The sequence below is a fragment of the Neodiprion virginianus genome, chromosome 7 (assembly GCF_021901495.1).
Source record: "Neodiprion virginianus isolate iyNeoVirg1 chromosome 7, iyNeoVirg1.1, whole genome shotgun sequence".
Lineage (NCBI taxonomy): Eukaryota > Metazoa > Arthropoda > Insecta > Hymenoptera > Diprionidae > Neodiprion > Neodiprion virginianus.
In genome coordinates this window covers 24,976,262-25,000,151 of record NC_060883.1, presented here as the reverse complement: position 1 = coordinate 25,000,151, position 23,890 = coordinate 24,976,262, and the positions used below count along the sequence as shown (strand labels likewise).

Below are 23,890 nucleotides of genomic sequence, written 5' to 3'. Positions count from 1 at the left end.
ATAATATATACACTACATCAGTTGATGACAAGTACTTGAGACCGACACGTGCGATTAAAGACTGGCATAAGTTCATTATAAATTGAGTCAAAGTAAAAGTTGCGAGACTATCAATTGTAATTATTAGTTACCGGTAACTCGTATTGCCTTGAAGGTATTCAGAGTCAGTTCACCCCTAGTATGGTTTATAAATAATTCTTTCTTGCATATGTAAAAAAAATACCGGCATGAAATTTTCCTCTTTTTGAAATATTTTTAATTCGATAAAAATTAAGGTTGTCTATAATTATTTATACACATTAGATTTTAGAATACCTAGAAACCAAATTGAAACTCGATTACAGTATCATGTCCAACATTTATGATATATATACCCTATGTGTACAGCCAGTTAAAAATACAATCGTGTTATGGATAAAACACGCACAAGAAACAAAATTGGACTCGTACATAAGTACACACAGTTTTTCCCCTTCGTCTTGTACTATACCGTTCCCATAGATATGCGATATCTACTGGAACATACGAGGATTTGGAAGATTGTTTTCCGGAAGACGGTGGAGCAACCCTCGCTCGTCGACACCATTCACTCCGCACACGTGCAACGTCGATAGCACTTTCTGCATCAATGATTCGTCATTCGGATGACTGCTTTTCACTAGATTCGTTGCTGCTAATTTGTTTTTTTTTTTTTTTTTTTTTTTTTTTACACCATCCAATAAAATTTTGATGTGAGAAATTATAGGAACAACAGAATGACAGCTGGTAAATTCCAGCGAATGATTAGATGCGGGTGCGGGTTGCGAACCTAATCGTCCAACTCGGACTCGTCCGAAGGACAACTTGATGAGATTTCGTCTACCATGCCACTTTCTTCGTCTGCACCACCTACTTCTACGGTAAGCCTGGAAAATACAATGTCATAGTTTGTATTTTGATAACGAGACGAATTTAGAGAAGTCCGTTAAGTTAGCACAGCCACTTTCAAAATATTGATTTTTTTTCGTTCGAAATTTAGTTGCTTGTCATATGCCTTTTTCTTTTGCTCTATTCACGATTTGTTTGCTCAACTACTTCAGTCGAAATTTGTGGTGCTGCTAACTATCGAAAAAGTTGTTTATTAAATATTATTAGTATTATTAATTTTGTATTGTAAGATTAATAATGTGCAAAAAAATCTATAACAGCGAGTTTTTAGTGGGTATTATACTGCTACTATCTGAAAAAATATACATCATTCTACCGGGCAATCTCGACGAATTGCACACCCCCGAAATCTGACTCTTTGTTATTTAGAAGAAGTGCAATTCGTTTTGATTGCCTGGTATGATGATCTGTATTTTTTTTTTCGGACAGCAGCACTGTAATACCCACTAAAACCTCGCAGTTACAGATTTTTGTAAGCATTATTACTCTTACAGTAAAATACATACTGAGAAAAAAGTGTTTGCCATGTTATTTCCATGAGATACATCGATCGCAAAGCGGACTATCTTATTGTTAGAATTGATGTGAAAAGCTCAAATTGACAGGGAATTTCTTTGCATGTATTTGAAAGCGTTTGAGCCCCTGGGAGGATGCAAATTCTAAAACAACCCTATTAAAGACCATCCTAATGCACATATAATTGACACATACTTGCTCACGTATTTAATTTGTAAATTCCGTTATTATGTTAATAATATAGGAAACTAATTTGATGGCTTAAACGGAACTTTCAAACAGGTGCGATTCCTAACATCAATATCACTACTACAGCATTATTAAAACAAAATAAAATGTCTCCGTAATGCCTTCTTCGACTACAGACAAAATAGCCCGTTCTTTCCGGATCTCATGAGATGGGAAGCTTTTTACACACTTCGCAAAGTAAATAATTTTTCAGTATTTCGCGGAGTAGTCCCTTTATTTTACATTCTCCCAAATAACCTCATCCTTCAGCCAGTAGTAGATATCGAATTGTCACTTCAAGAAATCGTGAAAATGTAACTTCCTACTCCTGCAAATCCTACGATTAAAAATTGTAAGGTGACAGTGAAGAAGGTAACGGAAACTCTAACGGAAACAGCGTTCCGGAAGTTACGATCGCGGAATTGAACAAGACATAGCAGCGATTGCCCGTGTAGGAGTCATTGCTGTAGTAGATGCTGATCATTCATCAATCTGTTACGTATTCAGCCTTCAATTTGACCTTCGCATAACGGGATTAAGAACGAAAATTCGAACAGAGTAAGACAATTCCACAAATTACAAAATACGCAAGTGAAATGATAATGTTGCTGCTACATTTTATCTTTGCGTTGGTTAATACGTTGTTAGGAAGCGAGACGCGCATCGTTTTGATGCCAAAGATTCAAGCGTTAGGTAACGAGGCAGCGCAGTGGCGAAAATGAAAAATGAAACAAAGTTCTTGCCTTGAGTTTCGTTCAATTGAAACGACATTTTTTTCGGCCTAAGAAATTCCGAAAATATGGTGCTTAGCTTGTTTATCCTGAATGCATTTCTGCAGCCTCTTTGACTCTTTCAGAATGCACTTAAGAGGACAACAGGACTCCATTCCCAATCTGCGTTCAAGTAAATATTAGAGTCGGCGTGATTATAAATAAGAAAAAATAAATGGGAAATTTCCAGCAAAATATACTGTCAAACAAAATAATGTTTGTCACCGGTTACGATCAGCACTCGTTCCGGTTTGAATTGATCCCCGCACCATTCGTCTCTCAAAATGCACGTTAGCTGATTTTAATATTCTTGTTTCACTTCTAGTTTAAACACAAACACTCATTCGTCAATGAGAGCAGAGAATTTTTTCATTCTTGGGACACTCACTTGTCAACGGTCCATTCGTCACCGCCGTCTTTCATCATCGACAAGGCCTGACAAAAATCTTGTCCGATATCTCGGAGATGTTCGGTATCGAGATGAAAACCAGCCAGGGAACCCTGGTCGCAACCGCAAAAGCTGCTCTCCATGGTGTAGCTTCTACAAATCGTGTATAAGTATAACAAAAATCGTAAGAAGAGAGCTCGAAAAATTATTCGGCGTAAGCGTGTCTTCGCATCGCTATGATACGAGTACATGTACATATATATCCGACCTAGCAACGCCTAATTGACGCCACACCGTAACTCTGGCAGTGGATTCCTTGCTTCTCTCAACTTTGAAGGAGCACAGAGGCAGAGCAAAGGCCGGTGATATCTTCTGCATCAAATGCGGCAGCATCTGCGGAACGATAAACGACATCGGTAAGATAAGGCTTAATTTTCAACGCTGCATCGACCTTACCAAATACTGCACAGGCTGGTCGGGCTTGGCTCTGTCAGCCGCGCTCCACGAGCCGGACCGACTACAGCCGAATAAGAATACGTTTTTCCGACGGGAATGTCCGTGATAATCAACGAATACGTGGGGTGGTTTCTGAAGGACTCTGGTGCAGTATTCCATCAGACCTTTGGTGTGGAATATGACAGGGTGTAGAATTTTGTTTGGATTGCTCCATCGTCTGTTCAAGTCTTCGGTTGTCAAGCCGTAACGATTGCTGAAAAAATGAAAACAAGGATCGACGCTGCGACGTATTTATCGTACCACGGTCGTGTCGAGAAGAAAAATACGTCTGCCGCGCATGCTATGTCTGATCTTTCACCCACGCTACAGGGTTAGAATGCGAACCATGGCGACAAGGAGCCTACGTTGCAGGAATCAGCGAGGCGACTAACGGCATGGGATTTTAATAGTCAGTATGGAATTGCGGGGGTTCATCGGTTGTTACAAATCATCAGAGACGCCGTTTGTCGACGTCTGATCAGTTGCGTCGTTTAAGGATTCATGTGTAGTTGCAAGGATATTTCCGGCGGCCGGAAATCGACCCGCAGGAAGTGACAAGTCCGCGTCGCGCATACCAATACTAGGATAGAATATTGTGCTGACGTTTGCTAGGCATGGCTTAGGTTACGTGGTAGCCTTACGCAAGTTTGAATCTCTTTTTAATCGATTCTACGACCGTTCGGAAACGATACGCGACCCGTGCGGAAAGAAAATAGGATACGGTTCTCAAACAGCCTGGTCTTACGAATTGAACAAATACGTATATGTTAGAGGAGACGAAGAAAGTAATCGAAAATTTTATCTACCAGAGTGCGAAGAAATGTCATAATAACTAAATTCGACGATAAGTTCACGCGGTGTTGAGGCGCCTTTGAGAAACTATACAGCTGCCGAATTTTTCGGGAATGTGTTTTTCACTCTAAGATCGGAGCGTTCTCTTTTTGTTCAGCGGTCAGTTGGTATAATTGATCTAAAAATCGACCGTTAGCGATTGCCACACGAAGTATAGACGTCCGTCCATCCTTCAGAGTTCATTGTCTTTGATCGAATAATGCGCCGCGAGCGACAAAGTCCCGTTATCTTCGGAATGCTCGAAGGTTATTTCCTCTCCTGTCAAACTTGTAAGCAGCCATCAATTAACTCGGTCGAGGCACGAAACGCGCAATCAGGAATAGCCGAGCATTAAATTTGCCGGGATGATCTGGGGCTGTTTTCTTTCATTTCAATATGTTAAATTCAGTCTAAATACGCCTACCGTCGGGCGCATCTGTTTAGCGGTAATTGTAAAGAATCGGCGACCGATCACGCGTACGAATAAGTGACAGCCATACCTATAAGGCGAAACGTTGTCTCGACCATTACGCCGTGAGCGCGGGGACATTCAAAGACATACAATCGCTCCCGATTTCCACTGGTTCACTTTGATTTGCGTATTGCGGTGAAATATTTTTGTCGATAATAACGATTGGCATTTGTAATTCGGCGATTAGCGAATTGGTAGGTAAATTCGTCATGGCGAGGCAGCGGCCCTTTCGCGTCGACGTCGGCTCGTCCGTGCCGCGCGCCCCAATGTCAATGACTCGGTTGGCAGGAGCCTTGACCGGCAAGACGTCTCCTGCCCGTTCCGACCGAGAAATCGTCTAGAGAGGCTCGTAGAGTGCGCGAGGACTCGCTTCGTTCGTTGCTCGCTTAAATATCTCCGTGCATCGGCGGCGTTGCGCCCGGTGCTGGTCGATATATTTTGTGAAAGTCCCGCGTCATCCGTCATCCATGGCTTGGCGGGCCCACCTTTGGTTGTCGAAACCGTCCACCTTCCGGCACCGCCATCCTTCCGGACAAATACCCCCGAGTCGAACGGGGAACCTGCGCGGGAACCCAAACCCCTAATTCTCGTCGAAGGCAGCGGGAAAAGAGACCCGCGGGTGTGTGAGATTCGAAGAGTTACGCTCGTGGAGCTTTTGACGAGCGTAAAGACTGGCGGAGCACACGCCTGGCCAAACACTGCCGAATACCGGCGAACGGTATTGACTGGACAAAAATCAACGAATCGCACCCAAGCGGGACGAAAGAATTCACTCTACTTCCCCCAACGGGCATATAATTATTCAACCATTAGAACTGATTTGACTTTTTGTTTTCTTCCAGATTCTAGACACCGGCGGATGAGAGTTCGAATGACGAATTAGCCGCTTCGAGCGTCAGGATGCCCACAGTGATGAGCTGTTGGATGCAATAACAGCAACCTAACTCGAGTTAATTTGTTTCTACTTTCAACTATACGTAATCAGATTCTACATGCATTTAAAAAGACGTAAATCGAGTCTTATAATGATTCGCAACTTATTTTTGTAAAATATTTTCCGTGCGCATGCGCGCTGAGACTCCTGCACGATGTACGTGCGACGCTGCACGTTGTCGAACCGTCAGGCATTGTTCTCTCGTGAACTTATACTCGTGAAGAATTAATACTAGTCGAAAAATAGACGTAAAGGACATTGAAGAGATACGAATTTGGTTTTGGAAAGGGGTTGGATTTGTTACGTATTATTTTAAGAGAGTTTGAGTAAACGAACCAATTAGTTGTTACAGGGCAGGGTCTAGGAATTTCAAAAAAAGTGAACGTGTTTGTCGAGTGGCCCTGCGTAAATATTCTTTGAATAATGGACTTGACTCTTTATTGCTACTTCTAACGATTTAACTAATTCGTATGGTGAGAACAATGACTTTAAGGCCCTCATTGTAACGGAACAAGATAGAACTCGTTGATCAAAGCCAGAAGTTATCAAATATTTCATTGGAACGCCTATAATTCCCTTATAATTGATACTTCATTCGTGTTTTTTGAATCAGAACTTAACTCGAGGTAGGTGGTTTTTACACCAAAAGGCTCATATTGACTTGATATTCAATTTTTGAGTAAGCGTTACTACATATCCCATTATCCACGCATTTCGAGTCCAGTAAACGAACGATAATGGGGAACGAATGATGTGTACTTTACACAGGAGAGGGAACAAGGAAAACGAAAAGAATAAGGAAATCGACCAATGCTCGAATGCGAAGACATCGTTCATTTTAGGCTTCGTAGTGTAAATTTACACTACTCTCAGATCTCAATGTTCGTTTCCCCTCGCAACGATTTTGGGATAACATTCTCCCCGCCCGCCTATTTTTTACGAGGTCCGTTCAAGCTCAACTGTTGAGACGAGACTCACTCCTTCAGAACTTTTGCACCGTCGACCGACACGTTTTTTTCTTTTTTTTTTTTTTTTTTTTTTTACAAAGCTTACTTGCCTCACGGTGGAAACGAATATTGGACGGAATGAAGCATAGTCAAGATATTATTGCTTGTTTCGAGAAAATTTCAGGCACTCGGGTACAACGGATAGCTAATTTTCACCATGGGTGGATTAAAAGTCGACAGAGTGTAAAATAAGACGGAAAAAGATCGAAGAAATGAAATGCCGGCGTTATTACAAACAGCGCAACTCTTCGAGTTTGTTATTCCAGCAGCATTTTCCGTTAACCACTGACTAATTTCGTCATTGTCACGGTTAGTTGGGATTCCACCCGCAACTTTTACGTACACGTATGCATTATTACAGTACATGCATCCATATAGGTAGGCATTTCTGTTGGACGTTATTCTTTTGTTCTTTGGCCTGATGCTGCCAGCAAGAAAGGGACCGAGAGTGAAGTAAGAGGGAAAATGCGTCGTCAAAAGAGAAAAAAAGAAAAGCAAGAGCAACAAAAAATGAAGGATGAAAGTAAAAACTATTGAGACAGAAGGGTTGCCAAAGGGACCAAAGGTTTCGTGGCAAAGTTTGTCCATTTCAGGTTGGTTATGTAGGGGTCTGGCTATTCCAGGGTCGCAGTTTAGGACTCTGCATGCACACAAACATGTGGCTCGACACACGCACACTACCAAGAACAATGTGCTACACTACCGAGAAGCTATAATCCAGTACGAAGACTCGGGGAGTCGAGCGGAGCTGAGCTGATCTGAGGCCGGCGTAAGTATTCTGTGAAAAAGGTTACGAAGAAGGGGGAAGAGTGGAACACAAAGATCGAGCAGCAAAACATAAAACTATCCTATATATAGAACCGATGCAAACTCGTAGAAACTTTTAACGACTCCTTAATTAACCATGCGAAACAAGTTCATGCAATGTAGAATGCCGAGGGAAGAAACTCTAATTGTAAAAATCCTCAGAACCGTCTCAGCATGACGCTGGACAAAGGCTCACGTAACTCATCCTTGGAGTATAATCGAACGACTCTTGGTTTTTGCGTCTAATTCTCATCTACGTCAGCGGACTATCGACCCTTGCGTTAAGAAATCTACCAACCGGAGCATACAGGTAGTCGAAGGGGTTGAACAATCTTTTCAATGTACGAATATCTCGCGGTTTCACGCACACGCGGATCATTATCTTATGCCACGTTTACAGGCTGTGTAGGTACGTATGACGGCTTGTTGATAAAATGAAACGCGGCGGTCAGTCGAGTTGACACGGCGGCTTTGCCGCGTGTACGTGAGTATAGACACCGAAAGTTTCCCCTTCGCGTGTTATTAACACGTGACAGTGATTTAAAGCGAAAGGGGTACGTCGGGCCCCATTTGCTCAGCGGGATATCACGAACGATCTGGTTTTGATAGTCGTATTAGCCGAGTGTAAGGAGGCAAGTATCTAAATATATCTGTGAAGCGGCATGTGCATAACGCGCCACTCGAGTCCTTAATTGAGGTGGTGTGAGGGGGGATTCTTCTTCGCGTGCCTGCGCAGGAGAGACTCTCACGGAGCTAAGAGGCTCGGAAAGGTGAAGGATACGTTCCCAACTACTTCGAGAGGGGTTCGCATGTTTGAAAATATTGTTCGCACGTCATGTCGATGGATACTCATCGCGGGCGAAGCATGTAAAATTTTGCAACTAATGTTTATACGCAGCTTGTCGACGTTATCTCATTAACCTGACGATGATTGTAGCGAGCGTTCGCCGAATCAAGGTAGAAGATTGGAAATGATCCAAAGAGGAAACTAGAGGCTGAAGCAACAGACGATATGAAAAAACTGGATCAAGTAAGATCTAGGAAAACCGGCTCCGGTATTGGGTGGTAGAAGGTAACCGTTATCGTTATCTTTTACTTTATGTTTTCTCATCGGTTCTGATAATTAACGGTAAACGCCCTGCGACAAATGTAATGGACCTACGCTATAAATTCGCAGAGTGAAGGCTCTGGGACGAGCGGAGAAAATGAATGAAACGTCGTAGAAAAGAGCAGAGCTGGGCGACTTTCAACGTCGTACGTCCAAGGGTCGTGTTCGCACTCCGCGAGTAGGCTGCAGGCTCGATGAGAAACCTTGAAATGAGGATCACTGCGTGTCCTAGGTTGATCTCGGGGCCCAGCGTATACCAAGGAAAGGTCGAGTCGAGGAGTCGCCGTCTTTCCAACCTTCGGCTAAGGCCAAGAGCTCGGGAATACGCCTTACCGAGGCTCCCGTGAGCAGCGCAGGAGTATCAGAAGCAGCAGGAGCGGGCAGCCTGAAATAGACCTGGTCAAGAATCGAACCCCCTCGCGGATTTTTTCTTTCTTTTTGCTCCTCTATTTTGCAAAAACAAAGTACTCACGGCGGCACGGCCCGATGCTCGGGAGCTCGCCGTGTGCTGAGAAGCTGCTTCTCTAGCGGGCGCCCGCTTTTCTCTTCTCTTCTCTTCTCTTCTCATCTCCTCTTCTCTCCTCTCCTCACCTCACCTTACCAAACCTCACTTCTCCTCTCCTCTCCTCTCCTCTCCTCTCCTCTCCTCTCCTCTCCTCTCCTCTCCTCTCCTCTCCTCTCCGCTACTCTCCTCTCCGCTACTCTCCTCTGCTCTCCTCATTCCCGCGGCTCGCCTGCCTCTTCCCCTCGCTATTCGCGTACACACCCGCTGCCCTCTGGACCCCTTCGGCCTACACGTCAACCGCGGAGTCCCCGCTATATCCGAGATCAAGCGAGCGTCTGCACGAGGCTTCTCCCGATATCGTGCAGGGTCTCCGCCGCAGCGTGTTAAGGAATGCGTGGCGTGGTGTACCTTCTTCACCGTCAGCCCGGCGGCGCTCGACGAAACCAGTCGTCGAGTCACGACGACGAGGATGAAATTTTCACCCAGAGTAGATGTAACGAGCTCCTCGGCTCGGTACCAACAACGAGACAAGAGAATCGCTGCGGTCCCGTCGTCCGAGTCTTTTTCGGAACGATGATCGGAGCCCGAAGAGCGGAGGAGATGTTGGAAAACGCGCCCGTCATCCGCGACGAGGTAATTTCACGGTAAAAGCTACCCCGGGAGGCCCGCAGCGCTTACAGCTCTAGGAAAGAAATCGCGACCGCTTCACCGGCATCAATTTATTCAGGCGACTTTGACGCCCCGAGAGGGTGAAACGCCACCGCGATCCGATCCCTCGTGATAATTTACCGCCCCGCTGCTAACGGTGGCGTTCACGTCGTGACACGGTTCCACCGTCGTTTCGATGGCAAAATAACGGCCCTGAAAAACACCGGGGCGAATCCACCCAGCTCTCTTCCTCGGCCGGAGGAATTGACCATCTTCTAGCCGACTCGGCGTTGCTTCGTGAATCATCATCGGCGGCGGGTGACCCCCACCACCCTTCCTCGACGGACGTCGAGCGTGGCGGCCGAGCCGACGGAGGACTCTTAAGAGGACCGTCGACGCAGCGCTACGCCAGTTCGACAACGCGACCCTGACACCAACGTCCCTCGAATTTTACCTCGGGAACTATACCGGAAGTCGTATTAAACATATAACCACGATGAAGATCGCCCTCTTCCTAATCATCGCCGCGGCTGCTTGCACTTCGGGTGAGTACCGATAATCAATTACTCTTCAATTTTTCCCACTTATTTCCAGTAATCACTTATTGTATCGGTCTGAGAGATACGACGGGAAGTCTTGTAATATACGATAATTTACTCTTCTTAAATCAATTTTTTCATAACATTTCTACGATCAAGCCCGTTGAAACTTTGCTGGTACTCATTGAATGCATAACGCGACAAAAAATTATCGCTCACTTCTGGTTCGTGCCGATTGCTTAATTTTGCTACTGTTTCGAACATTTTTATACTCTCAGCTCGTAAAATTAATGAATTTCTTGAATCGATTAAAATAACCAAAAAATTGCATCATCTGTAGATTTGCTACCGTTGCTTCTTATTTTTATTGCCAGAAGAAACTAAAGAAACAGAAATGAACGTAGAAAAAGACGGCGCCTGTACCTAGATGGGTGCATATATTCAAATCCTATTTATGCAGAAAGATTTACGTCAATTCGAAATTAATATCTGGTTCGGAAGCTACGGCGGATGAGTAGAATACGCTAGTTGAACGTACAATTAAGCAGCGATCGTATTGAAACGGTCAGGAAATACGTGCTTACAAGCAATCGGGTTGAATTGGTTATACGATTTCTCAATGTTCCGCGGCTTGCCTACTTGTGCACAACTGGGTGTTGACGACCACGCGGTCCGTCGATTGCAAAGAGCCGAACGCGATTCTAAGCACCCGCCGAGCGATGATGAAAGCTTACCAAATTTTCCAAGTCCAACTGGATTCCAGCTCGACAAAATTTAAAACCAAAATGCGAACCGCAGAGTTCAAAGTTGAAGAGACAAAGTAAGAAAAAAGTACAACGGCGGTTCCCACGTACCCTCGTTCAATTTCTTGCGCGCCTACCACGACGTATACGTTGGCTCAAGGTCATCAGGTCATTTACCACCTGCTCTACCTGTTCCACGATCTACACGCTTGGGAACTTGTTCGCATTTCTAGACCAGAGTAACACTTCCCCCGAGGGCACGAAGTTTCGACTCGCGCTCGGCAAACGCTTCGACTTACCCTCTTTTTGTGTTTGTACATTTACTTTTTGTCCTGCCGCTTTACCTCGGGGTACTTTTTTTCTTCTAGCAACTTACCGGGTATATACGAAATACGGGCACAATAATCCCTGCCCGGTTGCATAAACTAAATTTGTGCCTTGATCCGTGGATAAGAATTTTGTTCAATGCAGACGGACGTATTGTACATGTATAATTTCAGTGTACAGCGGAATCGCCGGGAATGGTGAGGTAGCTACTCGAAGGCAACACCTTTACCCGGGAAATTTCCCTGCCTGCACTTGTTTACACATCAAACTTGGGTCAAGAAACTGTGAATAAACGGTCGGTTGTGAACTATAACGTATCATTCGACGACATTTAATTTCAATTACACAGTTGTTGTTATTTTTTTTTTTCTCTCTCTCTTACATCGACGCGATAAGGAGAATTTCTTATTTCGAAATATCGTCGATGTGAATACAGTAGTCCCCTAATGAACGTATCATTTGTAAGTACCGCTGTGAAAAATGTTCCCCAGCTGCGCTGCTCGACTGGAGATAGAACGAATTGGAGTCAATGAAACATCAACGAGCGCGTTATTGCCAGGCGTATAACCTGCAACTCCGACGACAAGTTCAATGGAACAATTAAGTGTCGTGTCTACGTGTATACCGTATACCGACGAGTAGGAAAGGAAAAGTTTTGCTGGTGTAGAAGCGAGGAGAAGTGTACGCGATGCATTTATAAATCTATCTGAAAATAATGAGTTACACAAGGTAGGCCAGGCACGATTAACGATTACGAAGTTGTACGTAACGGTTATAAAGCTCGATCTGAATTAGGAAGTGTGATGGAAATGATGGCACCCGTAACGCGCGTGGCGTTGACGCGTTCATGTCGACGGTTGATCGATGAACGCAGGTTACTCAGATACAGTTATAAAGAGACTAATATCAATTTTTATAACGGACTGTAAGAATTCAACGCGGACACATTGTACAAGTGTCCGCTCGCTCTGTCTGCAGCAGTTCAATTCAACTCGTTGAATGAAAATCTGGTTGAAATTGAGTGAAGTTTTCTGCCGACTGACCGCAGCCGTAATTCCGGATACCGATAGCATCGAACGAATGCCTACGATTTTCATGTATTGATTGCAACCCTGCGTAGTTGAATACCCCTTCAAATTTCTAATTACGGGTTAGGTAAGGATGAATTTTTCTTCTGGTGATTCCCCGTGTACGCATACCACGCACGTCGAAGATGACGGTTCGAAACGACAGCTTTGGTAGCCAGGCAGCAGCTATAGCCTGGGATCGTTTCAAGCAAACACGTGCGCGTTGTGTGTGCACGGCGCAACCGTCATTCACACCCGTAGCAATGAATGCGGCGTGAATATATTAAGAAAATATGCTGTAGGAAACTAAAAGGGACGAGCGGTATACACGTACAATGGGAACTGGCGACAATTTCAGTTTCACGGAATTACTATTCCCGGAAAGATCTCTTTTCACCTTTCTTTATTAACCAACGTCAAGTCAAACGAGTAGGTACCGATCGACTCGGACAATTGATTCCTCGCTATTGTTCAATTTTGAAAAATTATTATTTCATTTGTTTTTTTTTTTTTTTTTTTGTGTTTTTTATCGTTTCAGCGCAAAGGATCACGACCATTCAACTCGATGGAGTGCAGTATTACGTGTCGAGAATGAACCCGTACAGTCTTGAACTGAACTACTTCTTGGCTTATCAGTACTGCCGGTCGTTGGGGCTTCAGTTGATTTCTTTTGAAACAAAAGAGAAGGCGGACACAATGACGCAGTACTTGCAAAACGCCGGTTACACCAAATTTGATTTCTGGACATCGGGCAACAAGCTCGGAACCGACATGATGCTGTGGATGAGCACCGGCCTGCCCTTCAATTCGACCTTTGATTACATGCGAAAACTTCCGGGACGCAGCGAGACCTACGTGCCTCGAGGAACAGAGCCTCAAAGAATAGCGAGGGAAAGGTAAGATAAAAACGCACGCGAGCAAACGCTTTTTTCCTCTGAAAGAGAAAAGCACTTGTTTTGTGAACGAACAAAGTCCAAGAGATAGTTGTAAAATAATTTGAGGAAAAAAACTTGTCTCAAATGTTTAGCGGTGAGAACGGAAGTGCCGATTTGTGCGTCGTTATGAAGGCGCCGACGTTGGAATGGGTAACCGAGGACTGCACCCTCTTCAAGGATTTCATATGCGAACAAACGAGATGCTACTACTACAACTACGGCAGCATTCCAGTCTCGGCGACACAGGGGTAAGAGGTGAGACATGTATTTAGATACGCAAAAACAACCTCTCACGTAGAGAAACGCGGCCGATCTCTTTAGCGCAACCTGAAAGGGAGTCAACCAGCAAGAATGCCATGTAATCTGCAACTATCTACTTGCCAACTTTCATTAAGTCAACCCCTCAGAATTAGTTGAACATATTCGTAATACGATTTCTTTCTACGGTGATACTGTGGTGATATGTGCACGCAAGGGTAGTTTAACACGCGGGTTGAAGCTCTGATTGTACTAATAAATGAAAGCTTTGAGTGATTAGCGACCGGACGAGAATCGAATCAACGATTTGCACCTGTTTCGTATTGCAGAAATCGCCGGCCGTACACGACGACCACAACTGCCGCGCCAGCAGCCGTGGAAGATAAAATCGAAGACAAAGCAATCACGGAGGAAAACGCTTCAACATCGGACACTGAATCAGAAGAGAAGGTGTCCGAAGATCCTATCGTTAATAGACTGGTAACGGCTGTTCCCGCTTCCGCTTCCACGTCCGACTTCGACCCCAACACCGAGACCTCGGAGACAATTTCGAAAAGCGACATCGTCGAGGATCAGGGGGAGGAGGATGATGAGGATATGGCCAGCGCCGAGAAACACACCGGGCCTGACCACATCCCAGATATCGCCAGCTTGTTCGCTACTAGAAAAGACCCTGCATTCGACGGCCTCGAAACCCGTGAGGTCCGTCCGGCTTCGGCGCAGGCAGAAAACTCCGAGGACTACGAGGTCGCGGAAACCGAGCTGCCGAACAACGCGCTGGAGGACGCGCGCACCATCGGCCCCTACGACAACTCCCAGCAGGACTACGTCAACGATCAGCCGATCCAAGACGAGCCCGGTGCGCCCCTCAAACAGCTGGACGACGACTCGAGCACCATTTTGCCGGAAGCGGAACCAGGGTACAGGTACAATATCAAGGTACGCTCGAATGGCAAGGTACTAGACCCTCCGTCCAATTAATTGTATGCCTAGATTAAGACTTGAAAAAATTTGAATCGTCGACCGTTTTATTACATAGATTTTAAGTGCGAAGGAAGTCAAAGTGAAACGAACTAAAAATGTTCAAGGATTTTACTGGCAGTGTATACATTGTATCCGGGAAAGTGCTTATAATCCGTTTGTCATTTGTCTTTGGGTTTTCACTTATTACTATCGAAATGCTGTTGATTCGTAGGCGGATCCGGTTTGGAACGTAAGGTTCGCGATACTCGCAGATGCGATGACACATTTTATTTTCATTGTTTCCTTATTTCCGTACTTTTCCTAATTCAAGTTTGTTTTTCAACCTATTCTACTACCATCGCACATCCTCGTATGTGTCACACGATCGATAGTCACGGGAGGTGAACGAATGAATGAAAAATGAAAACGAAAGAACAGACAAACCGTATGAAATACATTAAATTCACCTGGGATCTACGGCATTGGAATCAAATCATTCTCAGCTATGGCGTAGTGACGAGTAATTATAATTACACTTACGGTAATTAGTTTTGGTGTTGGTCAACGGGTGCCTGAAACACTTGCGATTGTAACCGCTCTCACGTGTCGTTTATTCATCGATTGAGATACGTTTGCAAGGCGGAACGTTTCCAATCGCTTGAGAGAATATTTTCAAATATAGTTTTATATTATACGAGGAATCTCTGGTGAGAGGGCAGCCTCCGAGCCACACGCGCACAACTTTTACGTTTGCCCTTTCGCCGGAGATTCCCTGTACAAGTTTTCAAGCTTGATCGATGCGACAAAAACGTTTCTGTCATCCGAACGTATCAATTCATTGACACAGACAGTTCGATTAGTCAAAATTACCTTAGCCTCTAAGAAAACTCTTCTTAAATTGTATACGTTTATTCATAATTATACTGTACCTATAATGTTGCGAATGAGAATTTTGTATGACTGTAAATCAATAAAGGTATTACTACATTTTTATGAAACCTCAACAGATGATTGCCTAACCGTTTGTCGTCATGTTTTTCTCAATAAATTCCATTTCGCAGCGATGTTCAAATATATCGACTTATGGCAGTAAAACTTATTGCCGTAAAATTCATCAGATCCGCATCACGATAATGGCATTACGAACAGAAAGTAATTTTCGTTCGTCTTACGAATGTCATCATTCACAACACGGTGATATTTACCGCAAAAAAGAACCGAAGCAAGTGTTCGAAACATCTGCGTCGATTGGCTGAAGTTGGTTGCAGACTTACCAACCGTTGATAACACCCTCGCTATTCAACATCGGAACAACTTTAAACACGTAATCATCCCTCAAGCTGCTAGCGTAAGTTGAGCTGGCCAAAAGCGCTACGAGGGTACCGTGCATCACCCACGAGGCGTTGCTCTCACCCGGATGCACTCTCGACGTGAGGAATATGATTTTCCGGTTCTGAAAATCGATTCTAAATTAACCCTACTAGAAATTATCCCGTATTCGGTGCGTCGGATGGTCAGACTCGCCTGTATGGGATTACTCTTCGACTCCGGCGCGGTGATGGTTAACACGGGATTCTCGTTATCGTTCAGGGTATTACAGAGTGGCTCCGCGCGAAAATAAATACCCGACGGCGAGAGGTTCTTCGACCACTTCCAAATGTTGGCCATCATCTGGCTGTAGGTGTAAGGAAAATGGTAAGCCAGGTAGCAAACGTCGTAGGCGTGGGGGAAGGTGACGGTGAAGGACGTCGTCAAGTAGTTCTTCTCCTTGGTAGGCCTCTGATAGCAATTCCTGTAGTAGCAAATATCGGAACCGGTTCTTACCCACCCGGGCCTCCCAAGTTGCGCTTCTCTCACACTGAACAGTATTGGCTTCATTCCAAAATTGAACTGCGAATTAGCTTTCTCGCAATTTATTATATTGAAGGTGTACGGAGAGTTTCCCTCCATGTTCGAAACCTCGAAATAAAACCACTGATGCCTTGACCCGCTGTTCACATCCGGTGTCAATATGAGGTCGTATTCGCGAGGGCTTATCTGCAGTCATGAAAATAATTATAACTCGTCGGGTGTTTTTGTTACGAGAAACATGAGGGGAGCGGGGATAGGTTGAAGCAAGCCAACTCTGACGGTTGATTGTCGATACCGTCCAACGCCGACATATCTCACAAGCTGTATGAACCACCACCTCGCTCCACTCTGTTTCCAAAGATGGCGTAACTAATATTCACCTGCACAGCTTTTCTCAGATTTCCGCTTTCGAACCGCGACTCGAACTGCAACCGCTTCGAGTCGCTGCTCCGCTTCCCGATTATTTTCTCATCCCAGTTACAGAGGAGACGCTGAGACGATCCCCGGTCCTCTTGCGACGAGAAGTTCGCAGCCAATTGATCGAGATCGTAGGCAGTTTCTTGCATCAATGCCGCCGGATGAAGTCCCCGATCGACGCACGTCAGCAGTTTCGATCTACACACCTTGCGATCCTTGTTGTTAAGCGGGGCCGCTTTGCCAAGACCCTCGCCTCCGACTAAATCTGGATAGGCAACTTTGACAAAGCTTATCACGCTCTTTACCGTGCTGGCTACCACGCAGTAGGCGTGTTGGTCTGTCATATGCGACGACAAGTCTGCAAATGTTCGCAAACCTTTGCCACTGGCGTGACCCTGGACATTGGCACCGGTCTTGCTAACTTTGGCAAAACCGTCGACGCACGTCGTTTTAGATTTATCCAGTTTGTTTCTTGTGGATAATTGATTTTGAAGAGTGCCAAGTTCTCGAAAGAAACAGTTGTACCTACAACGGAACACGAATTTCGGCACCGGGCAAGTCGCATTTTTGTTCTATTATTTATTTACTTATTTATTTCATTGTTGTTCCCATCGTATTTGCCCTATTTTATAGTTCGTAATTTTATCGCTTACGCAAGAAGATCTTCCTCCGATCTTTGGAAATTTACGACCCCGGAGAAGAATTTATTTTCATCGATATCATTGCCGGTACGAAGGGTACTCTGTTTGGTTTGTGGAGAGTTATCACTTTCCTCATCGTCACACGAGTCCACGTCGCTGTATACCCTCCCAAGAGACGCCACGCTGTTAACCTGACTGTCAGCATCGCTTCCGCTTTCCGTACTGTTTGTCAGCCTCGCAGTTATTTCTGGTAAAATGAATCTATTGTCCACGGAAGAAAAAAATGCAAATTTCGATAAGAAAATGCGAGGTGAAGAATTTTTTCAATTCTCATCTACGACGACGAAAAAATGAAGAAGTAGCCGAGGCGTAAGATACGCATCGTTTGGCTCAGGATTACCTGACAGGTGACATTTCAGGCACCGGTAGTTCCTTCTTCTCGAGGCACTGATTTATTATGCCACAAACGCGTGACAATAGGCAATCGTAAGATTTCTCTTCGGGACAATTTGTGCAGAAGCTATAAAGAAGTCGTAGCCCACCGTTTGACTTTATTGCCTTCCTCCCCGACTCTAAATCAACACGAGCGAAAGGTGTAGATCAATCGACAAGTGGATACGAGAGACAAGTAACAGTGGAAAATTGTTCTTACTTATTACGCAGAGATGCTGCAGTGTGTTCAGACAGTAGTTGGAAATTTTCAGCCGAATTGGCCCATCGAACCTCTCCCACCTGTCGAAGAGCCGCATTAAAAGGTGGACCAAACCTATCTTGACGAACTTTGTACAGCAGAGTTCTGAAAAATTTATTGAAGCCTGTGGGTGAAAATCGAACAAGCATCGACACAATTTGATAGTCGAGATCACGATATTTTGCTACATCATTCACGTACTGCTGACCGTAAAATATTTGAAACACTCTAGCAATGTTCTCAGTTTTAAATGAGGAGAGTAGCCGACGCAGACAAACGTTTTCTCCAAAGTAGGGACGATCCCATCTTTCACCAATATCTGAAGGGAAAATGCTGAAAGTAACAGAAAGACGTTTGGTAGATTTGATCGTCTTGCTACGTCACCCGAGAAAAATGTATTATTTTAATCGGGAGCAAATCATCTCAAACTTACAGTTCTTAGCCAGACTTTTGATCATCAGTAATAAAGGGAACAGAGTTCGGCTGTTGTTGTAGTTTACTTTCAACAACGAGTGAAACATTTTCGTCGAATTGAGCATCTTCACTTTTGTCGAGAATTTTTGATCTTTTTGAGCAACCTAAATAACGACAGACGCAATCACAAGTCTTTTCGTGACGACACAAACTCGTGATACGCTGCTTGAAAGCTTTAATACCTGTCCTAGTATCCGCAGAAGCTCCTGTACGAGAACCTCGGTCATTATCGTCTCTCTGTGTTGCAGGGCGTTCAGTAAGCGTATCAGAACTTGGGTACCACCCAAGTTTATCAGCTGGGAAATAGCCAACCTGCTGTTATTCCCTGAAACACAGGTAGGCAGAAACGCGTTAGACTCAACACCTGTCAAAATCCGCTACGTTGATTTATCAGCAGCAGTTGCGTTTCCCTTACTTATTGCACTACGATTCTTCGACCCGCTCGACTTGGCCTTTCCGATTCTCGGGGATATACATTCGTGGAGAATACCAGCGACGCTGCAGTTTGCCACGTTGTCCTTGCAGCTCTGGAAAAATAACGAGAGGAACGGGGGAAGGCTCTTGAAACAAGACTAAAATCATAAATGACTCGCTCTCTTCCTTCGCGCCTTCGCCATAGGCAAGCTAAACGACGCGCACGTTGCACCGTCATCGTGTAACGTTGAAGCGATTTTTAGAATTTTGTCGAAATTAAATGGACGGATATTTGAGATAGGTACTTGGAAGATTGGTAAGTTTGGCATCAATTTTGTATCCCCGGGGATCTCCTCCGACTATCGGATAACGTAAAACTTCTATTATTGGCCGCGGACACGTGTCGCATGTCGTGCATACCGCTGCTGACAAACTGCTGCATGAAACTGTACCCATACCACTGTACCGGTTTTTATCGAACGCACGTTTGTTTGGCGGGCGGCAATGGTCTCCAAGGTTTTCACCAGCCTAGGATGTACAGAATTAACCCTAGAACGGTAACGTTATTTTTTTTTTCTCTTATCCATTCCGGTAAAGGGGGGTGAAAAAACGCCCCAATCTTTTAAATTTCATCTCTAGGGTGCATTATATCGTTAAGGTCCTGTAGGATCTCATTTTCTTTGTTTTTTAATAAAGAATCACAGGGGCCAAAAAATTTTTTTGCGAAAGTTCTTCTAGGGTCAAGTAATATCCATTTCCGCGGAAACAACTTTCCCAGAGACGCACCGCGCCGATATAATCTAATTTTTACTAGGTACATATGTTACCTCATATTATCCGTCACAAGAAACATTCCGACGTCTGTTACTGACGACGCAAACTGTGTGATTTCCTTTTTTTTGGAATGTAAGAGATCGAAATTGGATCAGAATTATTATAAACAATTCCAAAGTGTAAAATTGAATATTTTCAAAATTCTAGCAAGGGTTTTTCTCATATAAAAAAAGAAAAATGAAGCTCCTCACTATTTGTCCCCTTCCCCACATAAAGTGAAACAGTACTTTTTCAACGTTTGGATAGCTGCAAGTGGCGGCAATTGTTTTTTTTTTTTTTTTTTTTTTTTTATGATAGAGAGATTAATCAAATTATAGAATTAAGAATATTTAATAATAGGTGAAATTTTATACCGTCGGAGTATTTTGTAAATATCATTCTATTTGGTTGATTTCTCAATTTTTTCTGGATATTTTTCTTTTATTCTCTCTCTCTCTTATGATCGCTTCGATTCAAAACTGCGAGAAATAATTGGCATCTGCCACGAATTGCAAATTTCATAAATTTCACCTCAAACTGCATGGGGAAAATTGTCTAGAAGTATAAGTACCTTTCTCGTAGTTGAAAGCTCAAATGAAATCAATCTTTGCCAAAAGCATATGCGAGAGCCATTTATTTTTAGACGGAGAGAGTTCAGTGCGCTCTTGTATATATATATCTCTACCCACGCACGAGACTCCAATACCCAAGACAAATTATTCTATGGTGTAGTTTGAGTCTGTTCAGGTAGGGGTTTGGGAAAATTGATATCGAAAGTGATGTTCTCAGTCCAGAGACGAGAATCGATATATTTTCAGAGTGAACTGTTTCTAGTGCACCGATCTAACTCTAGTTCGCTGACCGATGATATTATAACGCGAGAGGCTTGAATCGACGAACGGTTTTTGCGTCTGGCCTCAATATCACAGCGCCGAACGTTGGTAGGTATACGTATCCGAACGTATTTGAAATTATCGTTTTATGGCCCTTAGACGACGCGACGGTATCTAAATTGTATTTTTATGGCGATAGATTGTTGCTGGGAATGTCGCCTACAAACTGTGCAACCTGTTTGGTATTTCCAAGGGTATTGCACCGTTTGAAATTTTATTAAAAAAAAAAAGGAAAACGTCAATTTATAGAAAATGTATGTTACCTCCAAAATCTTCACAAGTATCTCGATTGTGTTGGAATTTTTTCGCCACAGTTTTTCCAAGGTTCGTTCTCTGGTACGGCGCTCTGTGGATGTTTTTTACAAACAATGGATCATCGCAAACTAAGACAGACTTAACATTGTTGCCAAAATTTGGCGAGTATTGAGAAGTTTTTTTACCGGTGATAAAAATACCTAGCTCCCTCAAAAAAGTCGGTCAGTAAAAGACAAATTGGTAATCAACGATTTCAGGTTAGAGTGAAGCAAATCTAGGTCAAAGCATCGACGCACGGAATATAGTATATCATGCGCGGGTAGTACAGGTCACGTGGTGACAGGTAATCGAACTTCTCCGACACTTTGGAAATCAAAATGATCTATTTTCAACACTGGTTAATTCAATTGAAACCAATATTGCACGAATGTCTAACAACGAAACTGCGGCCAAAACCCCATCATCGTCTAATATCTTCCCAGATAATGCAAATAAGGCAGGGATTTTTTTTTTTTTTCTCTCAGCAAGGTTTTCGTACACGTGCGGAAATAGTGAGATTAATTTCTAATTACGACAGCGAGTACGAACGCTTGTTCGCAAATTGTGCAAAATACCGTGTACAAGAGGTATAAATTTAATATGAAATTGCTACTTGGCAACAACCAATTTTAGCAACAACCTGACACACTGCCAGACTCATGGATTTCTGGATTTTTGCCAGGATATAATCCGTCGTGATTACAAAATAGTTGCGTAACAACAAAAACATGGGAGTTTCTCTGACGAGGACTGATTTTTAAAAATAATTTCAGATTTCCCGATAGGAGTGATCATTTGGAGGAAAAAAGTGGCCCATTTCACCGACTTGTCGTTGAGCCAAGGAGAAGATCAGTGACAGACAACGAATCCATTACACATATATCCAATTGGCGTGAATGAAAAAAAAAAAAAAAAAATAATAATAATAAACAAAATGATGAAAAGGAAGAAAACGAGATGAATTGGAATTGGCTGCGGAAGAGGAAATGAAAAACTTTCTAGTGCCGCACTACATCTAATTTCTGGCATCAGTTTGGTGCGCTTTAAGAAGTCGGGTCGGTAGGCAACGAGATAAGGAAGGCATGCTTAAAACTTTTCTTTGGCACGCTATGCGGCAGTAACAACGAATTGAACAAATCTTTGTAGCTTATTACCACCGCAGCGAGTCAAGGTTCATGAGAATTGGTAATTAATTCAGCCCCGCGTCTAACAGATCGTGCAAACGTCTTTATATGCTAGATTCAAAATCACTCGAGACGAATTTTGTATCTCTTTTGAAAAGAGAAATCTCACCCCAGTGAAATAATGTGAATCGTAACCATCGTAAACAACGGTGCAGACGGACGCTAATTTCTTTTTAAAAATGTTAATTTATACCCGAAGATGTGAGTTGTGCGTGTAACTTGGCAGCCACCGATCGAACAGTTTCCGTACTTTCCTGCGGCTTGAACGCACAAATTCTTAATTTTTCTATAAGCGCATCGTTTACAGCTTCGTCCATCGCCTTGTTGCTGGCTGTCATCGTGCTAGAAAAAGAGAAACGTGGTCATTCTCGGTATACTTGTGAATTGACGCTATAAATTGAGACGAGATTTCCACCCAACAAAAAATCTTGACAAACTCTGAGCCAGGCGAACAAGTAATAATAATTTTTCATCCAAGTTTACTAGGCAAAGCGGATCGTACCACTAGAGAAGCATTAATGGCTATACGCAGAATAAACATCAATGAAAGGTCCTTGGCTATTTGCCAAAATTGACCTCATCGTTTTAATATAAAGGTACGTGAATTGACGTGACGTGCATCACCTACGAATCGCGGCAAACTATTCCCCATAAGCGTAATGATTATGAGATATTCTGTGATCATCGTGACTGTTAGAGTAAAATTGTTCATCTGGGTCGATTCTACTCAAACTTTGACCACCAAGACGATGTATAAAAATTTGACTCGAAATAATCATGGGCTTTGTAAAATAAATCGAAATAAAAACCAGCAAGGCTCCTAATGACAAATGCACTCCCGACCTTAAGGTTTATTTCATTATATTAAATTAATTTGATCCTTCAATCGGATATTTACTCATCTTCGGGTTCTTCGGCGTCTTCGAGAAACTCCACGAACTCCATGGGCTGTTGATTTTCTTTAATCTCCGCAGGCCCTTTGCCGCAAGTTTCCTTCATTTCACATCCGAGTCACTCAACTAAACCGCAATATTTTCGAGCAATTTCACGTACTTGTAAAATATCGTTGACCGAGTACAATGAACTTATCTTGACGCGTATCGGCCAATTGTTCAACAGACAGGAATACGTCGAACAGACAATAAAGTGGCTAGTCGGACTGACTTCTTTCACGGAAAGTTCGCATTTCTCAACGATCTAGTTTATACATCGTCTAAGAATACATTCGGGAGAACCACCTTGCGAAAGGCAAACAGTCCGGTGGCATAAAAGAAGACAAGAGACGTACGGTTGGTGATTCTAATGGTACTGCTAACCGATCACAGTAAAAAATCTGGAAGTAGTCGATTGAATTAAAAAGAGTTTGCTTGTTGTGGGTAAATGCGACGTTAAAAGAGTACCGATGATACGGAAGTGCATACGTATCGCAGTGCCATTATTATCGTCATTATTTTGACTTTCTATCTATTCCGTGCTTCGATTACGTCGAGTCCGATAAGCCAATAAAACGGCAACGCGGATGTTTTTATCCGGGAGGTAAGCGAGCAAGGGAATCACACGGCGACCTCGCGCCTCCTCGGTCAGAGGCGGTTTGACGTTTTGTGCTGCCAAAACTATGTTTAAATCCCAACTGCACACGCGACCGGCGGTGTGCCTATTATTAGAACGCGTCTTTCGAAAAATTATCACTTTCCCGAGCAACATGTGCATTCATAAGTACGCAAAGAATGTAGTTCGTCTGTCGTCCGTG

The 23,890-nt window shown here is 43.6% G+C and overlaps 2 protein-coding genes across 8 annotated transcripts; one reads left to right on the top strand and one right to left on the bottom strand.

The window, feature by feature from the left end:
- Positions 1-8: 8 nt before the first annotated feature.
- Positions 9-23,884, bottom strand: LOC124309241 (cytosolic carboxypeptidase 1-like). 6 transcript variants are annotated; one of them, XM_046772680.1, is made up of 18 exons: positions 23,039-23,884; positions 22,334-22,482; positions 20,926-21,008; positions 18,958-19,069; positions 18,725-18,867; positions 18,502-18,646; positions 18,270-18,401; positions 18,030-18,173; positions 17,778-17,949; positions 17,390-17,638; positions 16,700-17,261; positions 15,993-16,505; positions 15,743-15,921; positions 3,286-3,538; positions 3,098-3,222; positions 2,830-2,982; positions 2,415-2,564; positions 9-905 (listed from the first exon to the last, which is right to left on the bottom strand). In XM_046772680.1, the coding sequence occupies exons 1-17, from the start codon at positions 23,137-23,139 to the stop codon at positions 2,453-2,455; spliced, it is 3,327 nt and encodes a 1,108-aa protein (XP_046628636.1). In that variant the 5' UTR covers positions 23,140-23,884; the 3' UTR covers positions 9-905; positions 2,415-2,452. The 6 variants fall into 6 exon arrangements, 5 of the variants coding, with proteins under 5 accessions (XP_046628636.1, XP_046628638.1, XP_046628637.1 ...); XM_046772682.1 differs by having other exon boundaries at positions 22,334-22,479; positions 23,043-23,884; XM_046772681.1 differs by lacking the exon at positions 2,415-2,564.
- Positions 10,024-15,462, top strand: LOC124309242 (C-type lectin 37Da). Of its 2 annotated transcripts, none has more exons than XM_046772685.1 (4): positions 10,024-10,181; positions 12,851-13,208; positions 13,340-13,495; positions 13,835-15,462. In XM_046772685.1, the coding sequence occupies exons 1-4, from the start codon at positions 10,133-10,135 to the stop codon at positions 14,484-14,486; spliced, it is 1,215 nt and encodes a 404-aa protein (XP_046628641.1). In that variant the 5' UTR covers positions 10,024-10,132; the 3' UTR covers positions 14,487-15,462. The 2 variants fall into 2 exon arrangements, with proteins under 2 accessions (XP_046628641.1, XP_046628642.1); XM_046772686.1 differs by having other exon boundaries at positions 13,340-13,502; positions 13,835-13,898.
- Positions 23,885-23,890: the final 6 nt, after the last annotated feature.

Excerpts from the sequence above, each read along its gene's own strand:
- LOC124309242 (XM_046772685.1), top strand. The coding sequence starts at position 10,133 with ATGAAGATCGCCCTCTTCCTAATCATCGCCGCGGCTGCTTGCACTTCG. Across the intron at positions 13,209-13,339 it reads CAAAGAATAGCGAGGGAAAG|CGGTGAGAACGGAAGTGCCG; the intron begins GTAAGATAAAAA and ends TCAAATGTTTAG. Across the intron at positions 13,496-13,834 it reads CCAGTCTCGGCGACACAGGG|AAATCGCCGGCCGTACACGA; the intron begins GTAAGAGGTGAG and ends TTCGTATTGCAG.
- LOC124309241 (XM_046772680.1), bottom strand. The coding sequence starts at position 23,139 with ATGAAGGAAACTTGCGGCAAAGGGCCTGCGGAGATTAAAGAAAATCAA. Across the intron at positions 18,868-18,957 it reads GAAGAATCGTAGTGCAATAA|GGAATAACAGCAGGTTGGCT; the intron begins GTAAGGGAAACG and ends CCTGTGTTTCAG. Across the intron at positions 17,262-17,389 it reads TCGGAGGAAGATCTTCTTGC|GTACAACTGTTTCTTTCGAG; the intron begins GTAAGCGATAAA and ends GTTCCGTTGTAG.